The following is a 23,486-nucleotide window of genomic DNA, read 5'->3' as shown; positions in this document are numbered from 1 at the left end:
CAATACAGTATAATGAGGATAAATGATGTGAGCTGGTGGTCATAAATTAGCGGTTAGAGGTTGGGTACATATGCAGCCACAGTGATGGCGGTAAAACTGGTGATTCATCAAAGCTATCAGACAGAGACACACAGGCTCCAGTGGATATGATAATAAGGTCTCAGATTAGGCAACGAAATAATAAGTCACCACACAGGAATAAGAGATTGAGACGTTTCTGTATTGTTATTGGCCTTTAAAGTGAAACTACTGTCAGGATACTCCCTTGGACTGTTTTCCCTGTTGTCTCGCCTTCGCTTCTTTGTTGTCTGTCTCTCCTCCCACCTGGACATCGCCTTACCTGATCTGACAGCTGCCGATTTCCCTTGTTACCTGCAGTATAAGAAGCCTGTTTTTTCATCCACCCCTAACCAGTTTGTTGTTGACACTTCTCCAGTTAGTAAATACGCTTGGGTCCACAAAACAAGTTAACTTTTCGGAGTTTTTGTATTACAATTGCTTTGTCCCGTGTACAGGTGGCTGTGTTATTTTTGGAAGCCAACTGCTTGCCTGCTAGCCCCATACATACCTGCACCTATGGGCCCAGATCCTGACCCAACAGATCCTAACCCAGCAGATCCTGACCCAAAAGATCCTAACTCAAAAGATCCTGACCCAGGAGATCCTAACCCAGCAGATCCTGACCCTGCAGATCCTGACCCAACAAATCTTTACTCAGCTGCTTCTGACCCAGCAGATCCTGACCCAACAGATCCTGACCCAACAGATCCTGACCCAACAGTTCCTGACCCAACAGTTCCTGACCCAACAGATCCTGACCCAGCATATCCTGGCCCAGCAGATTCTGGCCCAGCAGATTCTGACGCAGTAATGTGAGCCATTGTGAACCAGGGGACTGGTCAAACTCTTCGCTCTCTCGTAGAAGGTCACTTCACCGCCATGCTTCAAGCTTTAACCACCAACTTCTCTCAACAAGCTGCCCCAATTCAGTTTGCACATTCCCTGCACCCAGCTCCACCAGCACCTGCTCCAGTTGCCCAAGCCCTTCCCCATCCCCCAAGGGAGTCCCATTTGCCTGATCCGGACCACTCCAAGTCCCATACCTACCTGCACCTCTGGACGCCCCTGCCAGACACTTACCAAATGAACCTGAATACTTGCCTAGACAATAAACTGTTAAAATACTTACCAGTTGTCTGCTTCTTTTGGGTCCTCAGTAAAACCGTGACTACTAAACTGCATAGACGGTGTAAACAAACTGAATGGAAATTTGCAGTTTTCTGGTTAAAAACAGCTAAATCTAAGTTTGTGCTGCCTCCAGTAACCTCTGCAATGCCCAGCTGTTGTTTGTGATTATAAACACTGCAGGGATGGAGTTTGAAGTGTGGATACCTGTTAGACCCATTGCACCGTTTTTTCATACCCCCAGACCCCGCCCCTCCTCCCCCTTACTCTTCCCTTTAGTCCTCCAGGTACCACCCAGTTTAGTCACACTACTCTCCATACTGCAGTCTGGCGTAGTGCTCCATCTACTGGCAGCAGAGAGAATTACCATACAAGAAAAATAGTCTTAGATAATAAGTAACATGCCCTGATATGTTAATGTAAGCACAGGAGAAATTCTTATGAACTTAAAAACACTGTGCACTTTCTACCTGTGAAGCAACAATCCCGGGAAAATTCAAACTGTGTATTTTTTAGGCTCAGTGGCAATGGAGAAGATTACTGAAATGAGTGTGAATGAAGATAAATCAAACTCCAGATATGTTTTTTGAAGTTATAACGTGTTTCAAAGCTAAAAATAAATAAATAAATAAATACATTTTGCATAATATTAAAAGACCAGTCAGAAGCAGGAGGAGGAGTTTCACAATAGGATTCGCATTTACAATTTATGTCATCACAACAAAGAACTGTGAAGCTGTTGGTACCTTCGATGTATAACTGCCCATGACACTAGCGAGCAGTGGATTTTTATTATTATTATTGTTTTATTTGTACCAAAATAACTATGGAACACAGCCAAATCCAGAAAAAAATTAAGAAAAAAAAAAAGGAAAACGAAGTAAGTACACAGCAGTGGGCGTGTACCGGTGGAGGTGAAAACACGAATCACTTCAAATAAAGTTTAATTTATGAGGAAACTTGGATAAGCCCAGTAGTTTTTGAATAGGCTGTAGTTTTTAGATTAGAGAGTCAAAACTGTCAGCGTGAACGGCAAGCCGACATTTTCATTTCATTCGAGCTATTTAAACATTTTTATAGTGATATTTCTTGACTTAACCTGACTCAGGGCTTAAACCTAAAGGCCATCATCCATCACAAAGACACTACCTTGAACAGAATAGTTTTACGGAAGTGAGTGCTGCTTATCTCTGCTGACTTGTTCTGAATTGAATGAATTACGATTATAGGGATATGATTCAAAGCACGAGGAGTTTTGGAAGGGCTTTCGGCAAATATGGTTATGAGCATGTGATGGATGTGCTAAAGACATACTGCCAGGAATCAGCGATATTATGGTAAAAAGCCTGACCGTGAGGGGGCAAAAGATGAATACTCTTTTAGCTAAAGTGTCAAAACGGTTGCACTACTAAATCTACGTTTCGTTTTGAGGACAGCGTATCAGTTTTGGACAGGTTTGCAACTTGTGGTGGGTAATATTGACAAAAATGAATACGTATACAACAGTGGTGCTCAGCCGGTCGACTGCGATTGGTCAGTCCATCTCTCTGAGGCAGTGGGGGTAGATTCCAAAGCCCCATCAGTTTATACGAAGTTTGTTGTCTGGCGTAAAACTGACCAGTCACGCAGAGGTCTGTACTAGCGTGAGGTAACCGCGAGCTACGGTGTAAGTTGTATTTTTGACCGCTTTCCTGTGAATTTTAACGAGACAACAGCACCGCTCTGTTTCCTGCTAGAGCCGAGTGGCCGAGGAGCAAGGAGCAGGAGACAGGTAGTGCCGTATAATATAATCCTACCTGTTGAGGCTGTTTCCCAAAGCAGGATGTTTTTGATGTCCAAATAAAGGAAAATTGACTTTAGGCTCCTCCCCTCCACGTTACCATGGAGACTGGATACAATGGAACAGCTATAACGGATAAGCTTACATTTCCAATATTTAGTTGTGACCACTATTTTCATAATAATCAGCTGTATTAAATAGTAGGCAAGTTAATTCTTATAACTAAAACATTTTCCATTCCCAGTTTTATATTGCAGGTTTATATTTTAACGTAAAAATAAAAATATAGCTTTTATTATACATAAAAAGTCTGTTAATAAAAGCATAATAATCCATTTTAACATAATTTATAGGTAGATTTTCTGGCTTTTCTGAATCTAAAAGTGGCTTGTGAGCTGAAAAAGGTTGGGCAGCCCTGTTATACAAGAATTATATTTGGCAGCAAGGCAGGTATTGCACACAATGTGAATCAGTTATGAATGAGCAGCTTATACATTTTAATTATCAAGATTCGGTCATTTCTAATTGTCAATGATCAGCTTGAGTCTTTTTAATGAAGACATATACAGCTAATCGATCCTCTGTCAGTAAAAGCATGTGGTCTGGAGCAGAGAAAGATATTTTTTATTTGTTTGTTGAAAATCGTTATCCGTTTGAGGAAAAAATTCTGATTCATGGTATAAAATCAAGCATCAACGGGTCATTTTAAATACGATAGGTAAGATCAGAGAAATACCTGAGCATCTCAAAAGCAGAAAATCCATATTTCACGTATATTACATCTGTTGGCGACACCATTTTTGTTTCGGTTTATCTTTGCTGCTCTGTGATTGGCTGAAATCCTCAATAGCCTTGGTTTGAAGCTAGGATCAACACTAATAACATTCAATCAATTCAAAATAAAGTTAGTCATATTTCTGCATTTCTGTGCTCCATTCGCTTTTTGAACCTCAACCAAGGCTTTTACAAACACGTTTTAGCATATTTCACATGATTTACCACAATATCGTCTGAATATCTGCTGCTGTGGTAAAGTTTTGCCATCTCAATAACAAAAATCATAGCGCTCATAATGATAACCTGAGATGAGTTTTAAATCACGACCGCCTCTGAATCACGCAAATATTGGACCAAAGTGAATTGCCAGTCCATTTTAAAGCACTGTGCCTGATTTCTACTGTTATAAAAACAATAAAAAACAACACAACAGTTCATTTTAAACGGTTTGCAGCTGTCCAAAACTATTCCTCACTTTCCTAACTTGTTCTTAGCATTCAAATTTTTCACAGCAATGAGTTTATACACACTTTTCACAACTTTCAGACACCAGAGGGTAATACAATCAACAACTAGCATGCTAACAGCTCACTTCCTGGTTCTACAATTAGATTAGTAACTAGGATAATCCAAAAAAAAAAACATTGAGAAATTCATTTATGACATTATGAGCCATCTCTAGTGTATATTTTTACAGCTAAAAATACCATGCCATTACGGAAAAACACTAACTCACATTCCCTAAATAGCCCAAATTGTTTCTCCCCATGCGTTTTTCCTCTCCGGAGCTTAACTGCAGCTCCCACAGTCACAGGCCTACGTTCGGATCCATTATCCCAGAGAAGAGGCTCTTGATTGGGGCAGCCTCGCCTCGTCTCTGCGGTGGCTCTGGTGCTCCTAATTGAATGTCTTGTTAGTGAATGAACCACCTGAGTGTGCACTGTTTAGTCCTGTTCTAACCCGAGGCGGAAACATGGCTTCCTGTGTCAGCCCGTCAAAGTAAATGGGTTATCTACGGTCTCACGGGACACAAATGGTGCTATGCTATCGAGCTTAGAGAGATGGTAATCATTGAGAACAAGATAGTACGGAAGTGAAGTCAGGACGTTTGGGTGGTCCCAGTTGGAATACAGTATTGGACACCCGTCTCCTTCCACATTTTGAGGTATAAAACATGTCTTAACTTCATAGGTTAGCTTTCCAACAGATGGGTACAATAGTTTGGTTAAATGTACGTTATATAACTTTCTGGAGGTGGTATATGTCGCCTGTGTGATTCCATGGAAATAAAATACTTTTGAACGTTCTCCAGGAAGACAGATTTAGATTTTATGCCAAAGGGAGCCCATTTCCATGAAAACAAGCGTCTCCAGGTTAAATAAGAGTCAGGTTTGTGGAAATGCAAGCTCACAGTAAGGATGCGTGTTTTTGTATGTTTTTCAGTGCATCACAAAGAAAGCTTTTAGTCTACTTTTGGACCAAAAAGTTAAATATTGCGGCTTTAAGGTTAAGGTACACTCCAATTGAAATTTGTCCTCTGCATCTGACCCAACACCCACTGCTCCTGACTGCTTGGGTGCCGCAGTGCCCCGCCTGAGTACCCAGCTCCAGATCTTGAGCTACTCTTGGTCAGGACTATCTTTGCTGGACGATTTGACTTATTGCGCATGTTTTGGGTTGATGGGGGAAAATGTCTGGAGGAAACCTGCCCAGACATAGGGAGAAACATCCAAACTCTAAGTAAGTAAGACCGGGAACCTTCTTGCTGTGAGGTGAGAACGCTAGCCAAATGAAAATGATTACAGAAGCCAAATTCAAACTAGTCACTTAGTCACTTCTTAGTTAATTTAATGCATATTGTTGCCGTCTTTTGGCTTTGTCTGTTTAACTTAATTTAGTCTAGTCCTATTTTAGCTTTGGTTTCGGCAAAGAATAGAAATGCTACACCTAGTTTATTTGGCGACACAACTTGAGAAGCGCTGGTGTATATTAACTACTGAGTTACATCAAACACTGGCTATTAACTTGTCAGACTAAAAGATTGTGCAAGCCAAAAAGACACTGAAATTCACCATAATAACTCACTGTGGGAAGTTGTTTATAGATTTATTCATTTTTTCTGTCCAATTTGTGCTAAATGTCTTACCCGGTATTACATAACAGCGAACGCGTCCTGCCAAGCGCGTTCGCCTTTGACCAAACATTTGACCTGAGCGCGCTGGGTGATCTGCTGAGTGAAAACATTAGCAGCTCAACCTGATGCCCTCTCTGTAATGTAATTCACCTGCACCACAGCCAAAGGACTAACAATCAGACCAAACACCTAGACTGGATTACACGGCACACGGCAAGACTCTACCTGATCCAAACACATAGTGAAGTGGAGATGGGCCATATTGACACAAGTTTACATCATTGTAGAATTTCAATAACAAAATTCAGTTTATAATTTTGCTATTGATCAGAAATGTGCTAAAACATCCCTGTAATGAATTAGCTGCAGTTTCAGTATCACAAAAAAATGAATAGGCAGTACATTTCAACAAGTCTCGAAATATATAGTTTATAGTTGCTACTAACATTTTCATATATTCAAAACAACAATTCTGACATTACCTTATAGACGATATATCACACGCCTCCACAGTAGAGAACACGCAGGTAAAAGTACTAAACATATCTTAATAGCGCTTTCTGGAGGAGGAGATTACATGGCGATTTACATGGTGATTTATGCCATAGAATTATTAACCTGGCTCTCGCTAGATTGATACGTGCGGCACTCTGAATTTAGTTCTCCACGTCAATCTGGAACGGCTCGGAACCAGTGATTAAATAAATACGCACACTGATTGGCTGAAGTATCACAACAGAGGAACAAGCTGAGAAATCCAGCTGTTACATCCAGCTGAGAGAAAAGCACAGACATCTTCTCCGTCGACGCACAAAACACTTCCCGCTACACTGTTAAAAAATAAAAAATAAGACTGCAAAAATATGCCGAAGTACTGTATGTTTGTCGCCGTCGCCATGTTTGTTTTGGTTTTTCACAATGTTGCCGTGTGAATAGTCAGTTGGACCCGTCTTAAGTGAACACTTCAGCCACAGGCAAAGGTGGATTCTCAAGAGCTTGGGAACTCAGAAAGATCACGAGAATTCATCTTGGCAATGTTAGAAGATCAAAGCCAAAAGGACATTTTCATGGAATGGAGAAACCCTCTTTCAGATCAAGTAAGAGTCAGGTTTGTGGAGATGCAAGCCCGCTCACAGTAAGTAGTGCATTGTTTAAGTGCAATAAAAACTACCAACCACCCCCTAAAAAAAACAACATCCATCCATCCATCCATCCATTTTCTTCCGCTTATCCAGGGCCGGGTCGCGGGGGCAGCAGTCTAAGCAAACAACAACATGCTTTTATTTATTTATTTTTTGCTAAAATGCTACACAGTGAGGCTTTAACAACTAAAATACATTATACAATAGGCAACTGTGTTAACAACGTCAACTATGTTTTTGGTTAATGGGACTTAATACTGTACCATATAATGCCATACTGTGGAGCACCCCAGACAAAGCAATAACGTCTCTATTTAGACATGCGTGTGGCTAACCCTCCACCAGAAAAAGTTACATAGTGCACCTTTATAAAAAACTGTTGTAACCAGATTTGCTGTTATGAGTGAGCCTGGAGGGGCCTGTGCCGCTCAAAGTCAGAGAGCATAAATATCCCAGTTGACTTTGTGTTAAATTCAGTGTGATCCTAGCCTCACAAAGCTGATTCACAAAGCGCTTTAAACTGTAACGCTGATCCATATATCGAGTGGGCTAAGATTTAAAACACTCCCCGCTGTACTGCAGCCAACTGGGGCAGAGCTAGCGTTTCTGTCTGAGCAGGTGAAATGACAATCTAAAGTGAAATAAAACCTACTGTAGCATTTTGTTAATAGTATCTCAGTAATAATTCCACCTGACACTGGCTGGTTGTTACCCTGTCTCTCAGTAAAGCAGTAAGGAGGTTGTGGGGCAGACTCATGATGTGTCTCAATGGACTGAACCATTATTTTCGTAGTTGACTAGTCAAACAATTCATTTGGTTGTAAATTTAGATTTTTCAAAAGACATTTCTAATCAAATATAGGTCGAAATATGATGACTGAACGCATCAACAAGTGCATATTTATGAATTAAGTGATAAAAATTCAACACCACTACAGAGGTATACTGGTTGCCGATACAGCAGGCCAATATTTGTACTTTTTAGCATACTGGCTATCAACCTTAAATTTCCAGTATAGGCAGGTATTTAGTTTTGACTGACCTCCATACAAAGCTTTATTTTAACACAAAACATGACTACACCACTCTCTTAAAAGTGTGTGGTAAAAAGTGCTGTGGATGAGTTTGTAGTACATTTAAATTACATAATTGGGGGGAAAATAATCAAAATCGGTCCAGCATTTCAGCTGCTCTGGATTCTGAACAATCGGCATTGGTATTGCTATTAAAAACACACATATTGGTTGATCTTTAATAAAAAATCAGAAATAGTTTATTCTTTTTTGACATTTTTTTTGTTGATAATGCAACTGTCTTTGTCTGATCTCTACGTGGTGTTTGCATCTCCTCCCTGTGTTACTATGGCAGCGTTTTTATCCCGTCTCAAACTTCAGGCTAAACGAGCTGGGAATCAAACTTTGGACGTTCTTACGGTGAGGTAGGACAGCTTACCGATACCATACTATTGGTCAAACATACACATAAGGGTGGGCTGCATTTCGGCGTGTGTAAAAATCCCCCCTAAGGTCACGGTAGAGTTCAATCAATTTCCAATTTCCAATCGAGGTCAGTGCTCCATTCAGCTGCGCCACACATCCACACACTCCGAGTAACAGCCGTGCGGACAGTCATTCTTCAGTCTGTACCACCGCTGATTTTATTACGCTTTCTATTTGTTAACATCACAGACGCTTTAGTTTTGGGACCACATATTGAACGCTAACAACGTGGTATTTTGTATTCTCATTCAAACTTGCGTTAAATCCAGTTGTGAGAAAAGCACAGACATCTTCCCTGTCCACAAATGAGAGATTATTATGGCCAAAATAATTGCAATTAATGATTATAACACGATAATTATTCAAGTTGCTGACAGTTTTATGTTATGAATAAGTTCCGTGTTTAGACAACTTGTGTATAATTGTATTTTTATCAGTGAAAACAGCTCCGATCTCTGGATGAGCAGGCCCGTCGACAGAAATTTGGGGGCCCAGGGTAAGAAGCCTCAAATGGGCCCCCCCTCCCTAATATAAATGAATAGGAGGAGGGTCCTATTCTAGTCCCCTGCGACCCTGCGACCCGGGACAGACCCCTTTGTCCACTCCTGTCGACTCCCCTGTTGATAAGTAGCTTTTTCTGCACATTTTGCTGATATAATAGTGATTATCTTTGTTGCTGATTGTCACGATTATATAAAATGTCCCACGAACGATGATTGTTCTACCCATTATTGTGTATCATCTCATCCCCACAATATAGTCTTTATTTTAGCTACATTAGGCTGAAGTACGTCTGTCCATGTTGCCGTGTTTGTTGTCCTGGACACTTCTCACCTCAGTGCTGCCCTGTGATTAGTCCACCACGCTGTTGGGTGAATCTGAACTTTACAGTGAGAGTATGTTAAGGTGGATTTTCGTGAGTTTGTGAAGTCACAAAAATGCTGTTCTGTGGTTAAGTATCCATTGCTAATAATGCTAATGCAGTAGTTAGGGGATGCGATTGGGGATTTCATGGATAAGAAAGAATATGGCTGCACATCTAAAGAAGTGGGCCAATAAACACTTTACTGCTAACTTTTTAATTGCTAATTAGTACAAACATCAATCTAATTACCTCTAGCGCTATCTATTTCAAAAACAGTGTCCAGATGACTACCTTTTAAAACCTTTTCTACCATGTTTTATTACTTGTGAGATGCATGTTTTTCCAGTTATTTTTGAGCAATAAAAACAGATGTGTAATGCCAGTAATAACATCTCCATGGAGACAAGCAGGCATATACTCCACCTGAACAGTTACATCCCCCTCTTTCTGATGAAAGGTTTATGTAAAATAGTAATCTTTGCCTAGTATGGAAATTAATCTAAATTAGTCACAACTACTCAAAATGCAAGATTCATTACTATGAATGAAGTTTTTGGCTCATTTTTGTTTATTTTTGTGAAGAAATTCTCAGCACTTTTTATAAATCCACTTTTGTCTGCTTTCTCTTCCTGCTTTTTCAAATAGCCGTAACAAATGCTACCCGGTATTACGGAGCTATTCATCCAAACCGTGTCCCGGCTCTGATCACGACCGCATAGAAAACACGAGCAGCCAAAAGCATAGTTAGCTCGAGCTGTAAGTGGTGCCATTTAAATATCAGACCAAAACAGAAGTGGAGCACTCAGCCCCGCAGATTTGGGCCCGGCAGAGAAGCGTTGTCATTATTCTCAAGTGAAGTTTGGTCAAATATGAAACCGACCAGCGGATCAAATGAAAGGGAACTGTAATAAGGACACTGATGACATTCTGAAAGATCTTTTCAGGCAATTTCACAATTTACTTTCACTTTGTAATACACAGATGTGGGTGGGGTGTTAATGAGTACCATTACTTCAAAATAAATTTAATGTAGATGTACAAGTACTAGAGCTGAAGGATTTGGGACAAATATGTGACAAAGCATTGCGATTGCAATTAGATTTTGATCAAAATTCATATTTCAAGTGTGTCCAGAAGAATAGACAAGCAGACTGAAATATGAACTGACAAACCAATACAAGAATCACATTTCAGTTTGTACAGATCTAAACTACTGAGTTAGAGGTTTATGTGCAGAATAAGACAAGATATTTTGTTGTTTGGGGAAATACAGCCTTTGTGATTTGCTAATTGCATCCATTTAAATTATGTTTTGAATTTGATTGTGATGTTGCAAGTGCAAGGAAAAGAAAATGTTTGAAAATACCCACGTACTTTTTGCTTTGGCATTAATGAAGTCTCAGAAATACAGCAATATTTGGTATTTTCTAAGGGTCTTTCAATGAGGCAGTTGGTAGAATATTACACATTAGTGATTAGCATTGAAATGAGCATGCATGCTAATGACCACATAGTAACATTTCTTAATCTAACGTTAAGCTGAATAAATTACACTGTAAACATAGCGAGACATGAAATTTTAGTTTTGTTTTATCACATACATGTGCATACATTTGTGAATTAGAGAAAAGTTAAATATTTACTAGTATTACTTGTTGGCAATTATAAGAAACATATAGACCCATTCAGAATTCCATTGTCTGATACCCTTCCATAAATTACCTCCAGTGCATTTTCAATGGGAGGGAGTAACACTACAGAGCCTACATCACCATAACATCACCAAAACATCACCAAAACATCACCAAAACATCATCGAAACATCATCAAAACATCATCAAAACATCACCAAAACATCACCAAAACATCACCAAAACATCACCAAAACATGGCCATGTGTAGCACTGTTTCATGTTGATTACTGTCTGGAATTAGCATACATGCTAACAACTGTAAACATTTGATAAATCTAATCTAATAATCTGCCAAAAATACAGCATTCCACAACAGTTTGACTTTGTTGTTTTGTTTCATGAAGGATCTTAAATCTTACACCAAAGTGAACTGTGGACAGTGCATAGAGAGTCAGATCATTCTTACTTGAAACTATACAAACATATATTCAACAAACATTGCTCTTTACAAAGGTCAGAGTTCATGTTTTTATTTTGATGGCTCATGAAAATAAATGGGATAGAACCTTTATACTGATACCAGGCTGTGCACAGCTTTTTAAAACAAACTTCAAAGTACAAACTTATTCAGAATAATATTACTCTAGTAAAAGTTACTCAAGTAACTGTAACCATATATTCACTGTGCCTCCTCTGCACCATATCCACTCCTCCTCCTCTGTACCATATTCACTCCTCCTCCTCTGTACCATATTCACTCTTCCTCCTCTGTACATTCACTCTTCCTCCTCTGTACATTCACTCTTCCTCCTCTGTACCATATCCACTCTTCCTCCTCTGCACCATATTCACTCTTCCTCCTCTGTACATTCACTCTTCCTCCTCTGTACATTCACTCTTCCTCCTCTGTACCATATCCACTCTTCCTCCTCTGCACCATATTCACTCTTCCTCCTCTGTATATTCACTCTTCCTCCTCTGTACATTCACTCTTCCTCCTCTGTATATTCACTCTTCCTCCTCTGCACCATATTCACTCTTCCTCCTCTGTACATTCACTCTTCCTCCTCTGTACATTCACTCTTCCTCCTCTGTACATTCACTCTTCCTCCTCTGTACATTCACTCTTCCTCCTCTGTATATTCACTCTTCCTCCTCTGTACATTCACTCTTCCTCCTCTGCACCATATTCACTCTTCCTCCTCTGCACCATATTCACTCTTCCTCCTCTGCACCATATTCACTCTCACACTTTTGACTCTTCATCGTTTGGCTCTGGTGCTTCACACTGAGGCCGTGGCTTCATTCTCGCGTCTCGACTTCTCTATATTACTCCTTCACCGTTCAGCTCAGCTCTCGATACATTTTTAATTAGTGTTTGTTATTTTTGCACCTCATTAATTCACGTTTCATCCTCAAAACGGATTCATTTCAAGTCTTTGAACAATGAGAAACATCTGAAGAAGAGAACGCCAGTGCAGTTACGTTCACCCGGATATTTGAACACTTTTTTGAACATTAGGTATTGCTGTGGAGAACATAATATATAATCTGGTCCGCAGGCAAAGTGGGTCAAGCGGTGGCGCAGCGGTTGAGCGGCTTACCCCACAACAGGAAGCTCCGCGGTTCGATTCCCTGTGTTGGACATGCATGTTATTTTTGTGTCTGGTTCGGTTTCCTCGGCGTGCTCTGGTTTTTAGTGGTGGATTTGTGTTTTTGTTTCATTCACACATGTTTGAGTAACCTTTAATTATTAGTCTGTAACATCTCCAAAGCTCAAAATGCTCCGTTCCACCTTGTGATGTCATGACGTTTTCAGTTAACAGCTACTTTTTGCTTTTAGTTCAGTAGAGATGGGGAAATTCCATGGCTGAAATGAACCAAATAGAAGGACTCAGATTATCTTCATTGGCTACAGGTCTCCTACTGGATACAATAAAACATTTTGATCCTAGACGTCCTTCACGGAATTGTACGGTTAGGCTCCTCCCTCTTTCTCTTTGAGGTCTCTGGATCAGAACCCGAGCTCGCTTCTTTTCTTCCAGGCTCCCCGACTCTGAAACGATCTCCTCCCGCTCTCCTTGTTCTCGCTGGACTCTACTGATGCCTTCAAAACTCAACTCAAAACACACTTATTTGGTTAAACGTTTAAATGTGCGATAGTTTTGTCGTGGTACTGTATTATTTTGGAGTTTTGAAGTTCTCGTTATGAAGCGCGTAGTGACTTCCTCGTCCGCGAAAGGCGCTACGCGGTTAAATGTCGCTAATGTCGCGAAATGATTCTATTGGAAGTATATGAAGTTAAAAACACAACGGAGCACTTCCTGTATTGCCACGTGACATCACAAAGGTGGAACGCGGGTTAAATATGTGGGATTGGTGCGTTTAACATGCGTGAGTGAAACAAAACACAACCCCAGGTCTGTTTTCGATGAGGAAATATTAAAACATAGATCAGAAAATGTACGTGTCCTTTAAATATCAGCACAATTTAACACACTACAAATCATGTTCCTGCCCTTTGTTCATGTTTTATGGCGTGTTATTGGTTTAAAATATCAGTGGACTTCAATAATGTTGTTTATCGTCACTGGTTGAAGGATGAGACATGAGACAATTTAGTCAACACAGCAACGTGTCGTGCCCAAGGAAACAACAACTGTATAAAAAAGTTAAATTGAGGTTTGAACTACCAACCATCTGGGTATATGGAAACTCTACAACCTGTGCTGTTATATCAAACTGAAATTTAAGACATACTTTCATTTTATCTCAGTACGAGCTAACGATGCAAACACATGTCCTCCGTCTCCTCCACCTTTTCCATCCTTTTCCATTATGTTACGTTATAAAATGAATGTACTTGATAAAGGTAAACACAGCAACTCAAGCGTGAAACCTGACTTATTTGCTAATAAAGAAAAAGTAAAGTTTTCTGGCGCATGGAAATAAACAACGCTGCCACATTCTGAACTCATCTGAGAAGGGCTAATTGCAGAATTATGGGTTTCTATGAAATATGAAGCAAAACTCCAGAGGGAAGATTGAGATGGTTTGGACATGAAACAAGGAGGAATGAGGATGTGCCAGAAGTATTTCAGAAGAAACAGAGATGAGAGGAGCCAAAGAGCACAGAGAGGAGGCCTAGAGGAAGAATACAGAGAGGAGGGCTAGAGGAAGAACAGAGAGAGGAGGGCTAGAGGAAGAAAACAGAGAGAGGAGGGCTAGAGGAGGAATACAGAGAGGAGGCCTAGAGGAAGAACACTGAGGAGGGCTAGAGGAGGAATACAGAGAGGAGGCCTAGAGGAAGAAAACAGAGAGAGGAGGGCTAGAGGAGGAATACAGAGAGGAGGCCTAGAGGAAGTACACAGACAGGAGGGCTAGAGGAAGAACACAGAGAGGAGGCTTAGAGGAAGAAAACAGAGAGGAGGCCTAGAGGAAGAACACAGAGGAGGGCTAGAGGAAGAAAACAGAGAGAGGAGGGCTAGAAGAGGAATACAGAGAGGAGGCCTAGAGGAAGTACACAGACAGGAGGGCTAGAGGAAGAACACAGAGAGGAGGCCTAGAGGAAGAAAAACAGAGAGAGGAGGGCTAGAAGAGGAATACAGAGAGGAGGCCTAGAGGAAGTACACAGACAGGAGGGCTAGAGGAAGAACACAGAGAGGAGGCTTAGAGGAAGAACACAGAGAGGAGGTCTAGAGGAGGAACACAGAGAGGAGGCCTAGAGGAAGAACACAGAGAGGAGGCCTAGAGGAGGAACACAGAGAGGAGGCCTAGAGGAGGAATACAGAGAGGAGGCCTAGAGGAGGATCACAGAGAGGAGGCCTAGAGGAAGAACACAGAGAGGAGGCCTAGAGGAGGATCACAGAGAGGAGGCCTAGAGGAAGAACACAGAGGAGGATCACAGAGATGAGGCCTAGAGGAAGAAAACAGACAGGAGGCCTAGAGGAGGATCACAGAGAGGAGGCCTAGAGGAAGGAAAAACAGACAGGAGGCCTAGAGGAGGCATACAGAGAGGAGGCCTAGAGGAAGAACACAGAGAGGAGGCCTAGAGGAGGATCACAGAGAGGAGGCCTAGAGGAAGAACACAGAGAGGAGGCCTAGAGGAGGATCACAGAGAGGAGGCCTAGAGGAAGAAAACAGAGGAGGATCTCAGAGAGGAGGCCTAGAGGAAGACCACAGACATGAGGCCTAGAGGAGGACCACAGACATGAGACCTCCTATCTACCTTTACTTTGTACCTTTAAAAACTTGATCCAGAGTATTTTACAGTGCACAAACTTTTATATCTTTAATCTGCAAATGTTTCACTGCCTCATGTTACGATTCACTGTCACATTCTGATTGATGTGTGGGGGTTTATGAGTGGATTCTGTTCTCTGTTCTGAGTGTATTCTGTTCTCTGTTCTGAGTGTTTTCTGTTCTCTGTTCTGAGTGTATTCTGTTCTCTGTTCTTCTGCCTCTTGTCCAGGTCACCAGTGCAAATGAGAAGGTGTTCTTGATTGACTTACCTGGTAAAATATTGAATAAATTAATAATAAATAATAAATAAAGACCTAGAAGAGGACCATAAAATATTGATTCACCGATCTAGCTTTTTAATACTTTGACTTTAAGTATATGCTGCCACCCGACATCAACCGATACCAGTGCAGGGACGGAAGTTAAAACACAGTTAACTTATTGCACAAACGATCCAATTGTGTTATGCAACTTTTATCCATCCTTCAAATCACCACTGAACAGCTTTGTATGGAGTTCAAACATTATACATTACATTTTAGGCAAAACTCAAACTGTAAATAGTTGGATTACTTCAAATTAAAGGCCCAACCAGGATCAGCTCAACCAATGTCATGGAAACGATACACGATCCAGCAAAATATTCAGTATCAGCTCTGATGATCAATACCAGAATCAATATTGATGCTTTTCGACCAGAGACAAGCAGCCTAGAGGAAGACCACAGACTGAAGCCAAAGACGACAGACAGGAGGCCTAGAGGAAGACCATAGACAGGAGGCCTAGAGGAAGACCATTGACAAGAGGCCTAGAGGAAGACAACAGACTGAAGCCAAAGACGATAGACAGGAGGCCTAGAGGAAGACCACAGACAGGAGGCCTAGAGGAAGACCATTGACAGGAGGCCTAGAGGAAGACCACAGACTGAAGCCAAAGACCACAGACAGGAGGCCTAGAGGAAGACCACAGACTGAAGCCAAAGACCACAGACAGGAGGCCTAGAGGAAGACCACAGACTGAAGCCAAAGACGATAGACAGGAGGCCTAGAGGAAGACCACAGACTGAAGCCAAAGACCACAGACAGGAGGCCTAGAGGAAGACCACAGACAGGAGGCCTAGAGGAAGACCACAGACAGGAGGCCTAGAGGAAGACCACAGACAGGAGGCCTAGAGGAAGCCCACAGGTGTGAGGACTGGAGAAGACCAAAGCAGGTGACAAACGTGGTCTGAAATTCATATTCTTCATTCTTGTTCAAAACTTGCCACAATTTTGCGAAACTGGTAAAAAAAATGTTTACACAATTCAAAACATAGACTCTTCAAATGTCAGGAAATCTCTGGTGACCAAGTGTGACTTTTGAGTAAGTAAACACTGCAAACACAGAATTCTAAAATGTTCCTAATGCTTTTGTCGGGAAGAATTTGACAATAATGTACAACTGTTAAAATGGAACCTGAGTTAACTATAACAAAGCTGTAACGTGGCGGCAGAGTGGTTAGCCCTCGCCTTTAAGCTAGCACGTATTAGCACATATTCCTTCTGTTTTGTTAAATTCAAATGGATTGGATTTTGTTTTTTGGATAAATCTTATAAATTATATATTTGTCTGCGTACTTGTGTCACGATGCCAAAACTTCAAACTCGATTTCAATAGTAATCAACGGACTCTATACTCAATACCGATTCCGATACCAGAGTGATACTTTAAAACACAAGCGCAGTCGTCCAGGTAGGTTCCATAGCGGTGATATTCTAGTCTACGTGTCCTATACTCGTTCTGATACAGCTCAAGATCATTCTAAAGCGATTCACGAAAGGTTAATTTGTGTCCTATTAAGTATCGATACCTGCTCAAATGAGTATCTAGCTTCCACACAAGTTTTAGTATTGATTAGTAGCTGATTTTCGATACTTTTGACAACCCTAACATATAAAAATACTTAAAATGCATGGATAATTTCATATATATTTGACTATTTGACTGGATACAATGTTAAAAGTTCGTCATATTCAAGTAAGACAACCAGGCGCTTTCCAAATGACTCCCGTGACAAATTCAAATCATTCAAAACAACATAAATATATACGCCTGTGGATATACAAAGCTCTATATTTATGACTTGTATCGCTCTGTGCTTCGTTCAGTAAACCATCATTCGGAGCGATATCACATAACAGCTCTGGGAAAGTACAAACCATTTGGAACATACTGCCCTTGAGACAGAAAAGACTCAAATTAAATGTACTCAGTGGTGTAGTATAGAGCAGGGTTGGACAAATATTATATGTGTAGTTTGATCATCACGCTCACTTATTGTGTTTACGTAAGAGTCCAGGTACGTGGAAAAATATACATTACTACAGTACACGAGCGGTGCACTTGTACTTAAGTAAAAGCAGAAGGTTTGCACGAAATACTACTCAAAGTACAATTTTTTTTACTACACGTGTGATAACGCCAAGTACTAATTTAAGCACAACTACGCAAAAGATGGACTCATTTGCAGTAACATGAGTATTATAACAAGAAAAAGCAACTTTGACATTACATTTACATATATTTTTTTTCACTCTCTGCTCTAAATGTCACAGGATTAAGAATTATACATTAAAAATAAACCTTTTTTTTTCTTAAAGTGTGAATTTTTAATGTGTGCAAAATGTTAAATTGAAAAATTTGGTGGATCGGATATCGGCTTCCAAATATCGATTCTGGTTGGACATATAAATTGATGTAATAAGTCTATTTACTGATCGTAGTTGGCCCAGAAAGTTTCATAATGTTCATCTTTTTATTTATACAAAGCTGCTGTATAGTTACTACCACACATTTGGATCAGTTTTGTCTTATTTTATTCTTGTTTTAAGGAAATAAATGCCGTTTTCAGTCTCAGCGCAACACATTCTGCGAAAAAGACTAAATAAAACACATAGAGATTATGTGATTGAGACCGAAATTAGACCTAGACTAGACCAGAAAAGCATTAGGACTGAACTGGGATCAAACCAGAACAAGGAGGCGAATAAATGTGCACAAAAATAAAAAACTGCGACCTCACTGGAACTAAAACTGGAATTAAACCTGGACTAGATCATGAACCAGAACCAGAACAGGACAAAACTGCGCTCAAACCAGGACAAGTCTATTCAAACGAACCAAAAAGTTACCCGAAAACAAGATAATACAAGTCTACGTTATGACCAAAACTGTAAATCATATCACATTATTGCAGTTATTATTTATGAGCTTAACTATCTCAAGTCTCATCCCCGTGTGACATTCAGCGCATCCCTCGACACTACACTTTTTGGTGAGTTTGAACAATTTAGTTTTTTGAAAGTTTGTACGTGGAGAGAGCAATCTGCACCGAACGATGTTTTATTATTGAAATCAATCCACTTGCATTCACATATGGGACATTTATTCAAGTAGCACCTACATCCACCACACGTTCTAATCTTGTACGCTTATACTTAACATGATTTTGATGGAATGTAAGTCTGATTTAGTCAATTTTGCTGAAAAAATTAGGTGGAAATTTGAGTTTTTATGCAAATTTTCAGTTGGATCTCACATTTTCCAGGCAAGACAACGCAATTTGTCTAGCACAATTTGTACACAAGGTAATTCAAAGTGCTTTACTGAGCTAAAAAAAATACACAAAGTAGATCAAAACATAAATAATCATAAATAATTCAGTTAAGTCTTCCCTTATAATATGTTTTCAGATTTATACGTGCCAAATATGTGCAATTTGGGCCGTTTTTATACATCAAAAACACTATTTTTCTTTTCTTTTTCCCTACAACTAAACTACAAAAGCAGTTTCAAATGTACATCTTTAAATTAAACACGTTTCCCTGTTAACCTGCAGTGCCTCTCCTTAATAACAAACGCTGCACAGGTCTCTATTGGCACATGCGCGCAAAAAGTCTCCATGCACCTGCAGATCCCCAAAACAAAAACAACCCACTGCACTTATCTACTGAGGATCAGCTGTTGCGTTATCCCACACCGAACGCGTGGGCTCGCCTCGCGCTCTCTCTCCCCCCTCGCTCCCTGACATAACAACACAACTCCACACAGTTTACCGTGGGACGCATCGACGTGCTCATAGATTCATCAGCATTCACCGCGCGCAACGCCTTTTCCTCCCGTTTCCAAAGTCCCTACATGCGCCAAAGTCAAAAACAGCATCCATCCAACCAAACAACCCGTGCGTAATTGCGACACATACCTGTAACTCCACGCTATAGCCCTGGTAGTAGTGAGTGGGGAACACCGCCAGTTGATGCTGCACTTGGAGTGACACAATATAATCCATGAACCGGCGGAGAGCGGGAGACGGTGAAGGGGGATCCGAGCCGGGAGAGGATGCGCACGGAGCCAGGGGGAGGGCACAAAGAGACTGGTGCTGGCAGCCTCTGTGACGGTCGGACCACTACGAGCTACGGTTAAAAAAAATAAAAAATCATGTGCAGATAAAACCCCGCCCCACGGACAGGATTGGTCAAAGAGAGGGTCGGCCAGCCAATGAGGAGAGGCGGGGCGCTCCAGGTCTGTGTACGATACGGACTCAAGGCATCCTCTCTCTTTCTCTCTCTCCAGCCACCTGCGTGAGTGTTAGAGTGTGCATTCGGTTATAAAGGCGCAGAGAAAGAAGCTGCTCAAGTCATATTTTCAGAAACTTTGGTAACACTTTATATTACTGCCAATTTGCATACTTATTAGTGGTTAATCCGATGTTAATTAGTATTCTGTGCGTATTCGTGTCTCGTTCTACATCAAAACTATGACTGAACCAGGACTCAACTCATACTGAACCATGATCGAACCAGGACTAAGGGCGCTTTCACACCTGTTACACTGGGTGATTGCAAGTGCTGTGCGGTTTGGGGCTCATGCGGGTCTCACAAGATTCAGAATGTCATTAAAATCAATGCGCCCTGCCACTTTGACCTTGGTGAAGAGCCAGCGAGGGTCCGTTTGAGGTGCAGGTCTGCAGAAAGAATGCACAATAAGTGTACTTTTTCCCGGACACCGCTGTGGGACTGGGCAGGTTTTAAGTTATTATACGTGTGTTATCGTGTAAACCAATATAAAACCGTGTTGCTTTGGTCAAACACACACCACAGTTGTTGTTGTTGTTGTTGTTGTTGTTGTTGTTGTATCAGGCTGTCGTAACGGGTGTGTAGCGGACCAAGGGATGCAGACTCGGGGCAGATTTACAGTGTTTATTGTAGACAAGGGACAAAGTACGAACAGAAGGTGATCCGGAGGTGAGCAGGTGAGCAGGGACACAGGAACACAGGAACCGACAGGAACGCAGGAACACACGAAGACAGGAACACAGGCATGACGGGAACACAGGAACACACAAACACAGGAACACAGGAACAGACAGGCACGACAGGAACACAGGCGTGACAGGAACGCAGGAACACACGAACACAGGAAGACAGGAACCGACAGGAACACACGAAGACAGGAACCGACAGGAACACAGGAAGACAGGAATCGACAGGAATGCAGGCATGACAGGAATCCAGTGACACGACAGGGATGAAGTGAACACGACAATGACCTCGCGCTGAGTCTCTTCTCCCAGCTCCTCTTATGCACAGCAGGTGTGGTGATTGCGCTGATGGGCTCCAGGTGCGCGCAGGAGGAGCCAGGAGCCCAGCCCAGATCTGGCAGGTGAGGGAGGGAAAGAGCAGGACAGGAGGAAAACCAGGAGCGGACAGTGCGGATCATGACACAGGCAATCTGCAAGTAACCCGCTCAAATATGTACCGGTCTCTCCCTGTAGTTAGTTTAAACACAGCATTAGTCCGGTTAAGTGGTTCAATTGGGGACCAAACCAGTTGAAACATTATTACACTGTTCATTTTGGTGCAGATCTCGTTCTTTCCCCGCACTACAATTCAAACCAACAGAAACAAAAGACAATCGAATATCCCTTTCAGCTGAGGTGCAAGAAACAAAAACCTGATCCCGATGTGTTACATGTCAACAAAATTTAAGGATGCATTAGATTTTAGTGACATTTTGTGTTTGAGTTTGGATTTTACAAATATATGACGTATGTGCTCCACTCTGGGCCGTCGGAGGCAGCTGTTCAGGCGTCGCAGCTGTAAAAAGGTTGACTTGAGAGGACAGAGGATGCGGCGCTGCACGTTATGAACCAGCAAACAAACCACGGACCTGTGACATTTTTATTACACAGATCCAGGTAATACACGGCTGTAGGTTATTAGACCATTATATGAGAATATTAATTAGCCTGTCAACTCCATTTTTTTGTGATCTGTCCCACAAACTTTGATATCTTTTTGTCAAATTCTATGAAGTAACAGTGATCATTAATTTCCTCCGCGCTAAATGTCTTACGGCCTATTTCTTCCATTGGTCATTCTGGGGTTTATTTTGTTCATGCTCAGCTGCTGTGGAAGCTTTTTAGATCAAAAAGTTTGAGTTGGGCCAGATCAAGGCTGTTTAGTGTTCACATCACAATAAAACCGCACTGGAGTCCACTTGGAACCATACCGGGACCATCTCCAGAAAGTGGCCTCAGTTTTGTTTCATTGGTTCTTTGATGCACACAGTTCTTTAGTCTGTAGTTTCACACCAAACCAAATGAAACAAACTTGCAGCTGTTCCAAACTTAAGTCCTCAAATGGTGTAGGTGTGAAAGCCCCTATACCTGGACTGAAGACTGAACCCAGACTACGCCAGAAGTGTACCAGAACTAGGACAGGCTTATGTGTCCAAGACTGACACATCCATTTGTAGATAAAGTTCAAGTAGAGCCCACTCAGGACAGAGGGACAGTGGGGGGCTCATCCAGGAAATGGTAAGGGTCATCCAGCCACGTGTCTGCTATTTAATTATCTTATTAATGCTAATGCTCCAGATTACCCCATGATCAGTACTTCTGACCAAGATTACACTGAAGCTCTGGAGATGTGTCAGTTCCTTCTGGTTGCACAGAAAGTTACTGAGAAACATCTTAATCAGCTTCAGTCACTTCTTTTATTCAGACAAAGTACCCTGACATCAGACGTGTCAGATGTGGTGTGTCTTTTATCATTTGTTCTTCCTTTTCAAACCACTAAAATGTCTGCCTAAAGAAACAAGACACATGGGAGGAACAGTATCCCCTCCAATAACTGGGTTTAAGAGGTGAAATATGTTATCATCACTGAGTGATATGCTGAATTGTATTTTAAGGATTATTTTGACCCATAGACTTTATTAGACAGATAGTATGGTGATGAGTTTATTAGAAAGATGGAAAGATGGTAAACCTTATTTCCGGAAGCTGCAAGTTCAGATTAATGCCTGAAATGTTCCACTCTATGGTATTAAACATGTTCTTGTTGCAAAAACTTGTTTTCATATCCCTAATTTACACCAAAGCAGCGCAGCGTATGCATAGGAATGCTGGACACGTGCTAAACAGGCTCTACAGCATGTTCCTCAAATTAGGTTGTAGTTGTGATTTTGCAAATGCCAGACTTATCAGTGGGGGAAAGACAGGAAAAACTCACCTGGTGTCAAATTAAACGTCCAATACCCTTTTAAAAATAAGTTATCTAAAAACATTACAAACTTTGCTAGTAAGTAGCTTTGTTATGCAAGTGTGGCAGCTTGTTATTGCTGTGTATAGCATCATCCCTCTTGTTGAAGAGGCAGCTGTGATGCCTCTGCTGTATAGTCAGGCTTTTAAAGGCTCCATATTATTATTATATTTATATTATATTATTGTTTCCTCATCACAAACAGACCTGGGATTGTGTTTTGTTTCATTCACACATGTTTAACACACAAACACTGCATATTTAGGAGTTCTTCCCTTAAACAGAAAACACTCTGTTCCACCTTGTGATGTCATGTGGCTCCACTGTGTTTTTAAACTACACCTTCTCTAGAATTATTTAGAGGATTTCAGTCCTAGAATTGCCAATCTCTACTGAACATGAGGTAGAAGGAGCTGCACTTGAAAACTACCACTACATGACATCACAAGGTGGAACAGAGCGTTTGTAGCTTTGGAGATGTAGACAGAATAGTAAACCAGGATTATTCAAACATGTGTGAATAACACAACAAAACTGCAGGTGTGTTTTTTAGGAGGTAACAGCATTCTAACATGTATTTTGTGTAATATAGGACCTTTCAATAACATAACCATGTGCAGCTTTGACTACATGCCACTCTAGGTC

The 23,486-nt window shown here is 41.1% G+C and overlaps 1 protein-coding gene across 1 annotated transcript in view; it reads right to left on the bottom strand.

Annotated features, from left to right (window-relative positions):
* zmat4a (zinc finger, matrin-type 4a) overlaps positions 1 to 19,700 on the bottom strand; it is a 239,555-nt gene extending 219,855 nt beyond the window's left edge. Inside the window, exon 1 of the mRNA XM_033972605.2 lies at positions 19,499 to 19,700. Coding sequence (XP_033828496.2) covers positions 19,499 to 19,585 — 87 coding nt within the window. The 5' untranslated portion in view covers positions 19,586 to 19,700. The remainder of the gene's footprint in view (positions 1 to 19,498) is intronic.
* Between the last annotated feature and the right edge of the window lie 3,786 nt (positions 19,701 to 23,486).

The sequence above is a fragment of the Periophthalmus magnuspinnatus genome, chromosome 9 (assembly GCF_009829125.3).
Source record: "Periophthalmus magnuspinnatus isolate fPerMag1 chromosome 9, fPerMag1.2.pri, whole genome shotgun sequence".
In the NCBI taxonomy this organism is placed as follows: domain Eukaryota; kingdom Metazoa; phylum Chordata; class Actinopteri; order Gobiiformes; family Gobiidae; genus Periophthalmus; species Periophthalmus magnuspinnatus.
The sequence above is the reverse complement of the archived record's forward strand: the minus strand, read 5'-3'. Positions and strand labels throughout refer to the sequence as shown.